Genomic DNA, 13943 nt, shown 5'->3' with positions numbered 1-13943 from the left:
ACATGCAGAGATCATCCTTTCACCCACACCGCGTCTCACAAAGACACCAAAAATCTCCAATTTGGACTCCAGACCAAAGGACAAATTTCCACCGGTCTATGCCCATGCTCGTGTTTCTTGGCCCAAGCAAGTCTCTTCTTCTTATTGGTGTCCTTTAGTAGTGGTTTCTTTGCAGCAATTCGACCATGAAGGCCTGATTCACGTAGTCTCCTCTGAACAGTTGATGTTGAGATGTGTCTGTTACTTGAACTCTGTGAAGCATTTATTTGGGCTGCAATTTCTGAGGCTGGTATCTCTAATGACCTTATTCTCTGCAGCAGAGGTAACTCTGGGTCTTCCATTCCTGTGGCGGTCCTCATGAGAGCCAGTTTCATCATAGCTCTTGATGGTTTTTGCGACTGCACTTGAAGAAACTTTCAACGTTCTTGGAATTGTCCGTATTGACTGTCCTTCATGTCTTAAAGTAATGATGGACTATCGTTTCTCTTTGCTTATTTGAGCTGTGCTTGCCGTCATATGGACTTGGTCTTTTACCAAATAGTGCTATCTTCTGTATACCCCCTTACCTTGTCACAACACAACTGATTGGCTCAAATGCATTAAGAAGGAAAGAAATTCCACAATTGAACTTTTAAGAAGGCACACCTGTTAATTGAAATGCATTCCAGGTGAATTACTCATGATGCTGGTTGAGAGAATGCCAAGATTGTGCAAAGCTGTCATCAAGGCAAAGGGTGGCTATTTGAAGAATCTCAAAAATAAAATATATTTTGATTTGTTAACACTTCTTTGGTTACTACATGATTCCATATGTGTTATTTAATAGTTTTGATATCTTCACTATTATTCTACAATGTAGAAAATAGTAAAAATAAAGAAAAACCCTTGAAAAACTTTTGACCGGTAGTGTATCTGTTGTGCTGACTTAGTCAGGCTTTAATTGAAGTTTGTCTACAAAATAATAATTGATATGTTGGATTCACCTCTCTATCTCACCCAACAATCAAAGTTAACGAATAAGACTAGGGCCTTCCGAGTGGCGCAGCTGTCTAAGGCATTACATCGCAGTGCTTGAGGTGTCACTACAGACCTGTGTTCAATCCCAGACTGTGTAACAACCAGCCATGATGGGGATTTCCATAGGGTGGGGTGGCTCATCGTGCTCTAGTGACTCCTTGTGGCAGGCTGGGTGCCTACAGGCTGACTTCAGTTGTCAGTCGAACAGTGTTTCCTCCAACACGTTGGTGCAGCTGACTTTAATTAGTAATGACTAATTACTAATTTGTAGAAAAACTGGAATTAAAGCCAGACTAAATCAGTGTCTCAACAGATACACAGATGGAACTAGCTAAGCAGAAGATCTCCTTCAAATGTTGATATTTGGTTGCGTTGACAGCCAAACACAATTTAATATCCAGTTTGTCTACAAATTCATAACTGAGATGTTGGATTCACGTCTCCATCTCAACCAAAAATCTAAACTTAAAGAATAAGACTAAATCTAATCTAATCAAACTTTAAATGCACTTTAAATAAAGTTTGATTGGATTTAGTCCTATTCTTTAAATTTGATTTTTGGTTGAGATGGAGACGTGAATCCAACATATTATTGATTAACTTGAAGATTAAATTTGAAATCAACCAAAGCTTGAAACCCTAGTCCTTGAATGTATTGTCTGTTTTTAGTTGAACCGGGGGTTGAATTGAAACAATGGCTGTTGATGACTTTGAAAATGCTATATACTCCTAAATACTATCATCGATGAAATATGATTTTTAAAGTATGGTTACATTTCATTTGCTCTGTTAAATCTACCCTTTGGATTGACTTCGATGGCAATAGTGAATATATTTAGATCTCTCAATAATTATTCTCACGATAGTAGTCAGTGACAAATATAAAATCTGGATTGGATCTGGTTAAAACCCTTGATGGGAGACTAAATTAATAGTTGTACATCAACTCTCCAGTAGGAGGTGCTGCCCAGATTATTTATTTTTTCTTCTGATAGTGAATATAACGTTGAAGATCTGACGTTGTTCAAAGGTACAAATGTAACATATTTGATACAAGGTTTGCCTATGTTGAAAATTGGTTACAACGATGACATAATCCTGCGGTTGAAATCTCACCCTCAAAACAACAGTGATTACAAATCCAATGTATTTCCCACGTAGATTCCATGCCACATGCTTACGCTGAAACAACAACTCAACCAGTTTGTGCTTAGTGGGCAGTAGTGTACTCTCTACTCCCAGGTTCTCCAGCCCTGCTGCTCTGCTGCCATGTTTGTTTTGGTCTGAAACCGGAGATGGCATGCAGTCCTCCCTCAGCCCACGTTACCACAACACAGCCCCTCTCTGCCCTCTCATTGCTCTCTCTCTACCCCCCCCCCCCCCCCTCCACGTGCCCTGCTGCAGGCACCTGCACCTTTCTCATGTGTTCTCTGTCCATCCCTCTCTCCCTCCAACTCTCATTGATTCTTATCTCTCTCACTCCTCCATCTCATGTCCTGTCCGGGCTTAACAATGTTATTATGTGTGTCACTGTCAAGCAGTGTTGCTAGCAAGGTGTACTCCATTAAGAATAGTGCTTGTGCTGTGCAGGCTGCAGTCTTTTCCCATTCAATAATACTGTGTGTAGTGGGTTGTCTAGAGCCAGCCAGGTCGGGATTGTGTAAGGAAGAAGGGCTGTACTTTGGCTTTGTTTGGCATTTGGAGACAGTGGGGTATGACTGCCATGTAGTCTTGACTATGCAAACCATGTACAGTAGAAGATTACTACACTGCTTCGAAATTCAGGGGAGATTTGTTTTGCACTCTGTTGTGAGATCCAATTGTGAGCTTTTCACTTTACCTTCTCTCCTTTCTCTCTCTCTCTTGTTCTTTCTCCTCTTTATAACAACATGTTATGTTAACAGTCATCTCTCCTGTGTCGTCTCCCTCAGGCTCGCCTGGCACTGGAGAGAGGTGCTCAGGCTGTCATCTTCGATGTCACCGACGACAACGACGCTGCTCTCGAGGTGAGGAATGGTGGAGACCGTCTGAGAGAGCAGAGGACAATGAAGTAGCATAGCCTGACCTGACCAAGAGAGACAAAATGGTTTTAGTATTACTGATTTATCAATGATTCATTTTCTGTCTTCCCCTCCTCTATCCATTGTGTGTCTTCCCCCAACACACACGTGTAGCTGCATGACTCTGACTCCCTGCCGCTTCCGGTGGTGCTGGTGAAGGCTGAGGATGCTGAAGAGCTGATGGGACTGGTTAACAAGAACGAGGAGGCAAGAGTCCGCATCGACATCAAAAAAGAGGACCCAAAATGGGTAAGGAACAGAATACACACATGCCGAATATCACATATTATTATTATTATATAATAAATACATTATATATGTTTTTATACATGTTTTCTATTTATTATATAGCCATATATTTGTATTGTATTTATTATTATTATTATATATATGCATATCAAGAGACACATAATGGAAGTTGTTAGTTACATTCCCTCAAAGGTCCGCTCTAAATCATGTCTCCCAATCTCTACTATGAAATAGTAATAACATCTCACTCTTTCTCTCTCTTTCCAGCCCCACTATGATGTTGGTATCTTGCTCACTATAGTCCTGGCTATTCTGGCCATTGTTTTGATCTTTGCCTTCCGGTACCGATGCAAGTCCAACAGAACCTGGGTGAGTCAGTCAACAACACATAGACTTTTCACAAGTCTCAATACTGAAGCCTTTATCTCTGCAAAATACAGCAATCTTAAGGTGGTTTAGGTCTGGGCCCGGTTGCATAGAACATCTTACTGTTTCCCTTAATGCATCATTTTCCCTTACCTAAGGAAATTGTTTAAGGGTGTTGCAGAGAGCCCCTCAAACCTTTCCTTAGGTAAGGGCATCATTTAAGGGTTTTACAGTAGTTTGAAGGAACATATGGCAGAAAGAGTCTCTGGTGACTATGGAGACGACCTGATTCACTGACTGAACATCTCATCAAAGAGATGCATTTATTTTGGGAGATCTCAAAATAGAATTTCTACATTCAAGACAGGTGAATCAAATTGATTCAGAAGATAAACACGTTTATGTTATTTACTTTTTTCTCAACTATTACTTTCTATCACGTCAAGTGAACCTAGAGTAGCTAGCTAGATAGCTAGCCAACAGCTTTGTAGCCATGGATTGTGCATTTTACATTGTTTAACTAAGTAGCTAGCTGGTGGATGTTTTCCTTTTGAAACCAGGGCTGAGGAAAGCAACATGTTGGATTCACCTCTCCATCTCACCCAAGAATCAAAGTTAAAGAATAGGACTAGAGCCTCCCGAGTGGCCCAGCGGTCTAAGACACTGCATTGCACAAATACTGTTTACATTGCTATCCATACTGAATGAAGCACTTAAGGGACCGCATGGACACCCTTAACTTTTTCACTTAATTTAAAGGGAAAATTCACCTTAATATGTTTTGTGCAACTGACTTAAAGTTAGGGAAACTTTAAGCAAAAATATAAGGGGAAAATTAACTTAAGATGTTTTATGCTACCAGGTCTTGTACTCTAACTGTCGACCAAACACAAAAGAAAGTGTCCACTGTATATACAGCTCGAACATACACCAGAAAACCCTCAGAGAGGAACAAAATGTGAACTTTGAGACATCTCAGTCAGTTCTGAAGTCCAGTTCTCTAACCTCCGTCCCACGCGGCTTGTTCCTCTATGACCACAGGACTCAGTCCATCAGCAGACCATGCGAGCCATCAGTCGTCTGGAGACGCGGACGTACAGCTCTCAGGGCTGCGGGGGCTCACAGCGCCACCGTGGGGGCTGGGGGTCTAATAGCAGCTCYAACTCCAGCCCCGTCTGTGCCATCTGTCTGGAGGAGTTCCTGGATGGACAGGACCTGAGGATCATCTCGTGTGCTCATGAGTTCCATAAGGAGTGTGTGGACCCCTGGTTGCTGCAGCACCGCACCTGTCCYCTCTGCATGCACAACATCATGGGTAATGACATCGCATGACCACTAGGGGACGCCTACAACAGGCCTTAGAATGGGGGAAGCACAAGACTACTTTACCCACTCTTGAGCACAAGTACATTTTTCCACAAAAAAATCCAGTTTTACAAACTGTGTGTGTGTAGTCTGTTTTACTGTGTGTGTTCCTATGCTCCACAGGTACAGAGCTGTCACGTCAGCCCCAGAGGAGCAGACTGCAGCAGACCCCCGAGCACAGCCAGGGTTTCCTGCACCCCCACGCCCACTCCTTCCCCCAGCACCCCATCCCCTTCTCCATGAGGCCTCACTACCCCCGTGGCCCCTCCGGCCCCTACCCCTCCCTGGGCCACTACAGCAGCTCCCCACCCCTGGACCCCCAGACCCTCCGCTTCCTCCCTAGCTGGCCTCTTGGCTCTGGCTGTGGATACATCCACCCTACAGAGGGCCCCGGGAGGCCTCACAAGGCCGGGAGCAGCTGTAGGACGGCAGGTCACCCTCTGGGGTCCCACTACGGCCCCGGGTCCCACCGCTCCTGCCACGCCTACCACTCCGGCTGCCCTTCCCAGCGCAACGCCTCCAGTTCCAGGCTCCACCACATCCCCTCCTTTGCTCCCCGCGCCTCCGAAGGGGGGGCCCATAGCCGGGGGGGCGAGGGAGGCAGCTGCTCTGGGGGGAGCTACCGGACGGATCGCAGTGGCTACCTGGCAGACGGGCCGGCCAGTGACTCCAGCTCTGGCCCCTGTCACGGTTCATCCAGTGACTCGGTGCTCAACTGTACCGACGTGTCCCTGCAGGGTGTGTACGGTAGCTGGTCCACGTTCCGCAGCTCCCTAAGCAGTGACTATGATCCGTTTGTGTACTACGGGCCGAGTTTGGGACGGACAGGCCGCAGGGACAGCATGGAGGCAGGGGCCCAGAGACCAAGGTCTCTGGACTCAGTGATGAACAGAGACAGAGGACGAGGGAGCCCTGAGGAGCAGCCAAAGGCTGTGTTTAGCCACGTCCACTACCACCGCCACAGACACCACCACTACGGAGAGGACGGGGAGCGGGAGCACGCCCAGGGACAGGGGCCAGGCAGGGGGTCAGACGAGGAGCAGGGGGCTGCTGTTGCTATTGGCTCTGGTACTGGTTCTCCCCCGGCTCTGGACAAGGACTTCCCAGTGTGCCCTCTGAAGCACAGCCCCTGTCAGTGCCCTAAGGCAGAACACACAGACAGTAGGGAGGCCCACGGCCACAGGATAGAGGGTCAGGACCATGAGCTTAGCCTCAGCCCCCCGTCAGGCCCTCCTCCTGTCCTGGTAGCACCAGCACCCTTAGCAGCCCCAGCCCCCTGCTGCCACCAGGACCACGGCCATGGAGGCCACCCCCACCGGAGGGCAGACCGGCTCGGCGGCTGTGTCCTCGACGGCCCCTCGGTGCTCTTCCACCAGAGCCTGGAACTGCAGGACGACTGTAGCATCCACATTCACTACGGCCAGGGCCCCAGCTACTGCTGCCCCCCGCCTGACCTGCCCATGCCTGTGCCTTTCATTCTGGACTCTGGGGGTATGGGGGCCCTAGGGGGCCTAGAGGACTGGGCCTGCTGTGGAGGGCCCCACCATGTAGTGTGGCAAAAGCGGGTGCAGCAGGCCCACTCTGAGCCCCAGTTGCTGGGGCCAGGGCTGGGGGGCCCTATGGACAGACCCCCGCCCCCATGCAGCAGGCGCCACCACGGTCACCACAGCCCAGCGCACGACCGCAACACAGACTTTTGTTTATACTGCCAAACATTACACAACAATCAGGGTGGGTGTTCAATCAGTCCTTATATTATAGCTACATGTGATGTGAACAGCTGCTCCCGTATTCTAACTTGAATGTGCTAGTATATTCTATGGCTCTATGTCACTTCACGTTTCCGCGATTCTTTGCGTCTCCACACCGCCGAATCAGCCGAATTGGAGGGAAGTTTAATTTAATTACATTTTGTGAAAGAAGGCAAGGAGAGAAGATGTGATTAATCGAGGAAAGATCATTTAGAAAGAGGCCCATTTGTGTTATTCTTCCTGTCATCCTGTGTGTCATGTGAGTGTCTTTCTCTGTGTTAGAGAGGTAAGTAAACCTATTGTCTGTTTCTCTCCCTCCAGGATCAGAGGAGGAGTCCGGTGTGTGATAACTAACTAACTCGAAAGGTGCATCCCCAAACTCACGCTGCTACGTACCTAGGAGCCGGAATGGACAAACACGTCATCGGCGGCCATCTTTCTCAAGTCTTCCAAATAATTCCACATGAAATACCTGCATTCAAACTACACTTCCCAGAATCCCCCAGTCAGTGCTGAGTTATATCTGTCAACAGAGATCAAAATGAGTTAGATTGTGATTATGTTGAACATTTGTTTCTTTTGACCATCAAATCAATGAAAACACAAGTCAAGTAGAGACCTGAAATTGCTCATATTCATTGTTGAATTTAAGTATGTCACAAAGGGGAAATTTGTTTTATTCTCTTCTGCCTTGTTGTTGTTTTGTTTTGTAAATTACACGAAGAATTCAATACCGACATGATATTACAAGTTCCCAGTTTGCCTTAGTGACCGCTAGGAATTCTCACTGCTCAGGACTTGAGCCTCGATTCACAGTACGAAACTCCCCTACTATTTCTCTCAGTAGAAATCACATGGACAAATTGGATATCTAATTCCTTGAGTGGTTAAGTACTTAATCGATTATATTATGAGGTACTACTCAGTAATACTTGATTTTCCCTCATTACTCCCATAGATGCTCAGTTGGAGGTTTCTTGCTCTTTCCAGCCTTCCTCAAATCAGATTCAGAAATGTGTTCCAGTGGCGTGTGTATCGCAAAGGTACTCAGAGCTACAGAAAAGAGCCTAGAAGCTTCTCTCTGGGCAACCTGCCCCATTGGGGGAAAACAGTTATTTTCTTAGCCGGCCTTACAAGAAGTGTGCATCCTGAGAGGTCACTAGAGGCTAGCATGGGGACATGTGTTGGTTAATTCAATAATGGCAGCTGCTTCCATCACATTTTGTTTGCTTTGTGTTTCGGTAAAAAAATGTAGTCTGTAATTTTGAACCAGATTCACTGAAATGTGTTATTATTACGAGCTATTTTAGTTTTGCTCATGTCATTTCTCATGTTGCCAGTGGTTACTTATTATGTTTGATCTGAGTGCTGATTTGGTGGCCAGTGAAGGAGGGAGGGGTCCACCAGACAAACCTGGGTTCAAACTGTATTTGCCATCTTTCAAATACTGTAGCTGTGCTTGATTAAGCTTGCCTGGCTCAATGGGACCAATGTAATCATCCCAAAAGTGCAAACCCCACCCATCTGGCATGTTCTCCAGTCAGGCTAAAATATGCAAATGCTCCAAGTATGTGAACAATTTCAAATACTATTTGAACCCTGGTAGGCCTCCAGAAAATCACACAGTGTGAGTGAAACTTTGCTCGGCTCAGGAAGGACATCCGCCATGTCTCCTGCTCTTCACCCCTGACCTTTAATCACATGTCCTAGTACACGACCCAATCAATGTCGACCTGCAAGGATATTCTCTCCCTTCCATTTCCCAAATACCAGCAGCTAAAGCTCAGTAAGGGTGCTCTTATCTTGGAACATTACAGCAAAATAGTATATACAGTGCATTCGGAAAGTATTCAGACCCCTTGACCTTTTCCACATTTTGTTACGTTACAGCCTTATTCTAAAATGGATTAAATAACAATTGTTCCTCATCAATCTACACACAATACCCCATAATGACAAAGTGAACACAGGTGTTTAGAAATTTTTGCAAATATATTAAAAATAAAACAGAAATACCTAATTTACGTAAGTATTCAGACCCTTTGCTATGAGACTGGGGGCTCCTGAGTGGCACAGCGGTCTAAGGCACTGCATCTGTGCTTGATGAGTCACAACAGACACCCTGGTTCGAATTCAGGCTGTATCACAACCGGCCGTGATTGGGAGTCTCATAGGGGGAGCACAATTGGCCCAGCATCGTCCGGGTTTGGCCGGTGTAGGCTGTCATTGTAAAATTAGAATTAATTCTTAACTGACTTGCCTAGTTAAATAAAGGTTAAATAAAAATATTAAAATACTCGAAATTGAGCTCAGGTGCATCCTGTTTCCATTGATCATCCTTGAGATGTTTCTACAACTTGAATGGAGTCCACCTGTGGTAAATTCAATTGATTCGACATGATTTGGAAAGGCACACACCTGTCTATATAAGGTCCCACAGTTGACAGTGCATGTCAGAGCAAAAAACCAAGCCATGAACTCGAAGGGATTGTCTGTAGAGCTCCAATACAGGACTGTAGAGCTCCGGGACAGGATTGTGTCGAGGCACAGATCTGGGGAAGGATACCAAAAAAGGTCTGCAGCATTGAAGGCCTCTAAGACCACAGAGTCCTCCATCATTCTTAAATGGAAGAAGTTTAGGACAACCAAGGCTCTTCCTAATGCTGGCCTCCTGGCCAAACTGGGCAATCGGGGGAGAAGGGCCTTGGTCAGGTTGGTGACCAAGAACCCGATGGTCACTCTGACAGAGTTCCTGCAGCACTCCACCAATCAGGCCTTTATGGTAGAGTGGCCAGACGGAAGCCACTCCTCAATAAAAGGCACAACAACCCGCTTGGACTTTGCCAAAAGGCACCTAAAGGATTCTCAGACCATGAGAAACAAGTTTCTCTGGTCTGATCAAATCAAGATTGAACTCTTTGTTCTGAATGCCAGGCGTCACGTCTGGAGGAATCCTTGCACCATCCCTACGGTGAAGCATGGTGGTGGCAGCATCATGCTGTGGGATGTTTTTCAGCGGCAGGGACTGGGAGACTACTCAGTAGTCGGAGCAAAGTACAGAGAGATCCTTGATGAAAACCTGCTCCAGAGCACTAAGGACCTCAGACGTGCGAAGGTTCACCTTCCAACAGGACAATGACCCTAAGCACACAGCCAAGACAATGCAGGAATGGCTTCGGGACAAGTCTCTGAATGTCGATCGAATATCTCTGGAGAGACCTGAAAATAGCTGTGCAGTGATGCTCCCAATCCAACTTGACAGAGCTTGAGAGGATCTGCAGAAAAGAACGGGAGAAACTCCCCAAATACAGGTGTGCCAAGCTTGTAGCGTCATACCCAAGAAGACTCGAGGTGTCACACCCTGATCTGTTTCACCTGTCTTGTGCTTGTCTCCGCCCACCGCCACCACCTGGTGTCTCCCGTCTGTCCCCATTATCTCCTGTGTATTTATACCTGCATTTTCTGTTTGTCTGTGGCCAGTTTGTACTACCAGGGCTCAGGCTAAGACCCAGATGCAGACACAGGATACATATAGTATGAGTATCAGAGCTTATTATAGTACAAGGGGCAGGAGGGGTCTGAATACTTTCCGAATGCACTGTACATAATTACTATGTAACTGGAGGAAAGTCATGATAATTCATAATTCATTCAACTTTGGAAACATACATTATTCACTACCTTGTAAAAAAATATATTGATTCAACGTACAATTATAAGGCAACCAGCTTCAATAGGATTGTGAGTTTGCTCAACCAAAATTGCATTGAGCAAACTCACAACAAATATTTTGTGGGAATTTTGTGGAGAATTTTTTTTTTTTTTTCACAGTGTACCAAACATTGACTTAACAAAGCTGTGGCCTTTTATGAACTTAAGTTAACTTAAATGGAAACCTGGTGAAACATCCTAGAAGATTATAAACCCTGGAAGAAAGAAAAGTCTTGAAATGTGTGTAGTTATATCCCCCAATATATTTTATTGCTTAGTGAAAATGTGAAAGGAGACTGCATTAAGACAGACAGTAAACATGGAGCCTTAGTATTTAATTGAATAAACCTATTGATCCCCAGACTATTTTCGAAAGAGCTGGAAGCACTTAAACAACCTTGTCTGATCTAGTAACACTCTGAATTTGTAATTGAGATAAGTCTGTCTATGCTATTTACTCCAATTGTGCCTTCTGGATTCATTTTTCAAAGGAGTTAGTTGTGGGATGTGCATTCACTACTTCCTGTCAATGGGTTGAAGTTTATTATGATATAAGATCAGCAAATGACCTAATACATTAAAGCTCTTGTTATTTTACCAAAGAAACACAGTTTTGAATGCATTCAACCTGTGCCTTTTATTCCTCTTCCATCAAACTTAAACCCAATTAAATGTGTTTTACCTAACAAGAGAAATCTGAAAATGAAATCGTATGCAGTCAAACAGTGGAAAATCATGGATTACAGCCCCATATATATCGATACCTCGTTTGTAATGTTTTTTGGAGACAGCTTCTCTTGCTAATACTCCAGGTTGTGTTTCTGTTATATATATTTGTGTAGAGAACAGTCCTATATAGCCTGGTTAAACCAGACTGAACACTGCACTCACCATTGTTTCCCTTGAAACAAAGGTGAAACATTGCAAAACCTGTCTGGATTCCAGGCTACAGTTCCCTAGCCTTAGCTGAAATGACTAAATCACAACCAACCAGCACTGGAATCCACAACCAACCAATATTTTTCAGTAAAAACTGAAAGCAAGGTAAATCAAGGCACTATAACTACGCCAACGACCAGAACAAGGAAATATAAAACTTTAAATAATCAAACATCTCTGAAATGTTTGGGGCGATTTTATTATCCCCTTTAGGGTCGTTTTTTGTTTGTGTTCATTGTTTTGTTTTTTAACGCATAATGAGCTGAAACTGCCTTTTTTCTAATAGAGCACAATCCCGATAGAAATTGAAGGGATCTGTCAGTATATTTTGGATACTTTGTGTACAAAAAGAGAAAGAAAAAAACAGAAATGAAATAAAGTGTTGTATTTTATATATAATAGAACATTTCAATATGGTGATATGTCACTAATATATTTATTTACTAATATATTTATCCATTTTTGTCCAGGTCCTGAAAAAGAATGCATGGTTTCTGTATAGAAACGATATCTATATGAAACTAAGTGCCATCACAGATGTATCAACATGGCTTCATTCCAATTATATGCAAATAAATTATTTTGAAATAAAACCTCTGGTGCTGATTATGGTCTCAATTTTATGATCTTCATCTTCAAAATGAAGTATTTATCTGACAAATCTCATTGTAAGACTTGGTCATTCCATTTCCAGTCATACATAATTTCTATCAGAAGTATCATGTTGGCACTGGCAATTATGTAATTGACAAAAATACCAAACTTTGAATTATGGTTCTTACCTTACAAAGGTCAAAGATGGAAAGCTGGTGCATGTTATCACAATGATTATACAATGAAGAAATATCAAAGATTGCTTTTTAATTGCTTTCAACAACTTGTCCCATACATTTCTCAAAATAGGTGCCAAATCTCTTAGCAAAGCTAAGAACATGCAGTAGAACATACAGTGGCAAGAAAAGTATGTGAACCCTTTGGAATTACCTGGATTTCTGTATAAATTGATCAGCAAATTTGATCCAATCTTCATATAAGTCACAACAATAGACAAACAGTGTGCTTAAACTAATAACACACAAATTATTGTATTTGTCTTGTCTATATTGAATACATAATTTAAACATTCTCAGTATAGGTTGGAAAAAGTAGGCTAATAACTTCTCCAAAAGATAATTGGAGTCAGGAGCCAGCTAACCTGGAGTCCAATCAATGAGACGAGATTGGAGATGTTGGTTAGAGCTGCCTTGCCCTATAAAAAAAACACTCACAAAATGTGACTTTGCTATTCACAAGAAGGACTGCCTGATGTGAACCATGCCTCGAACAAAAGAGATCTCAGAAGACCTAAGATTAAGAATTGTTGACTTGCATAAAGCTGGAAAGGGTTACAAAAGTATCTCTAAAAGTCTTGATGTTCATCAGTCCACGGTAAGATAAATTGTACATAAATGGATAAAGTTCAGCACTGTTGCTACTCTCCCTAGGAGTGGCCGTCCTGCAAAGATGACTGCAAGAGCACAGCGCAGAATGTTCAATGAGGTTAAGAAAAATCAGCTAAAGCCTTACAGAAATCTCTGGAACATGCTAACATCTCTGTTGACGAGTCTATGATACGTAAAACACTAAACAAGAATGGTGTTCATAGGAGGACACCACTGAAGAAGCCATGCTGTCCAAAAAAGACATTGCTGCAAGTCTGAAGTCCGCAAATGTGGACCTGGATGTTCCACAGCGCTACTCGTAAAATATTCTGTGGACAGATGAAACTACAGTTGAGTTGTTTGGAAGGAACACACAACACTATGTGTGTAGAAAAAAAGGCACAGCACACCAACATCAAACCTCATCCCAACTGTAAAGTATGGTGGAAGGGAGCATCATGATTTAGGGCTGCTTTGCTGCCTCAGGGCCTGGACAGCTTGCTATCATCGACGGAAAAATGAATTCCCAAGTTTTATCAAGACATTTTGCAGGAGAATGTAAGACTATCTGCCCGCCAATTGAAGCTCAACAGCAGATGGGTGATGCAACAGGACAACGACCCAAAACACAGAAGTAAATCAACAACAGAATGGCTTCAACAGTAGAAAATACGCCTTCTGTAGTGGCCCAGTCAGAGTCCTGACCTCAACTCGATTGAGATGCTGTGGCATGACCTCAAGAGAGGAGTTCACACCAGACATCCCAAGAATATTGCTGAACTGAAGCAGTTTTGTAAAGAGGAATGGTCCAAAATTCCTCCTGACCGTTGTGCAGGTCTGATCTGCAACTACAGAAAACGTTTGGCTGAGGTTATTGCTGCCAAAGGAGGTTCAACCAGTTAATAAATCCAAGGGTTCACATACTTTTTCTAACCTGCACTGTGAATGTTTACACGGTGTGTTCAGTAAAGACATGAAAATGTATACTTGTTTGTGTGTTATTAGTTTAAGCAGACTGTTTGTCAATTGTTGTGACCTAGATGAAGATCAGATCAAATGTTATG

At 43.7% G+C, this 13943-nt stretch overlaps 1 protein-coding gene across 1 annotated transcript in view; it reads left to right on the top strand.

Moving 5' to 3' along the window:
- Nucleotides 1-8082, top strand: part of LOC111981629 (E3 ubiquitin-protein ligase RNF43) — a 196729-nt gene extending 188647 nt beyond the window's left edge. Inside the window, exons 3-8 of the mRNA XM_024012999.1 lie at nucleotides 2949-3023; nucleotides 3192-3326; nucleotides 3594-3695; nucleotides 4734-5007; nucleotides 5181-6788; nucleotides 7130-8082. Coding sequence (XP_023868767.1) covers nucleotides 2949-3023; nucleotides 3192-3326; nucleotides 3594-3695; nucleotides 4734-5007; nucleotides 5181-6788; nucleotides 7130-7155 — 2220 coding nt within the window. The 3' untranslated portion in view covers nucleotides 7156-8082. The remainder of the gene's footprint in view (nucleotides 1-2948; nucleotides 3024-3191; nucleotides 3327-3593; nucleotides 3696-4733; nucleotides 5008-5180; nucleotides 6789-7129) is intronic.
- Nucleotides 8083-13943: the final 5861 nt, after the last annotated feature.

Source organism: Salvelinus sp. IW2-2015, linkage group LG20 (genome assembly GCF_002910315.2).
Source record: "Salvelinus sp. IW2-2015 linkage group LG20, ASM291031v2, whole genome shotgun sequence".
Classification (NCBI taxonomy): domain Eukaryota; kingdom Metazoa; phylum Chordata; class Actinopteri; order Salmoniformes; family Salmonidae; genus Salvelinus; species Salvelinus sp. IW2-2015.
This window is presented reverse-complemented; position numbering and strand designations above follow the sequence as displayed.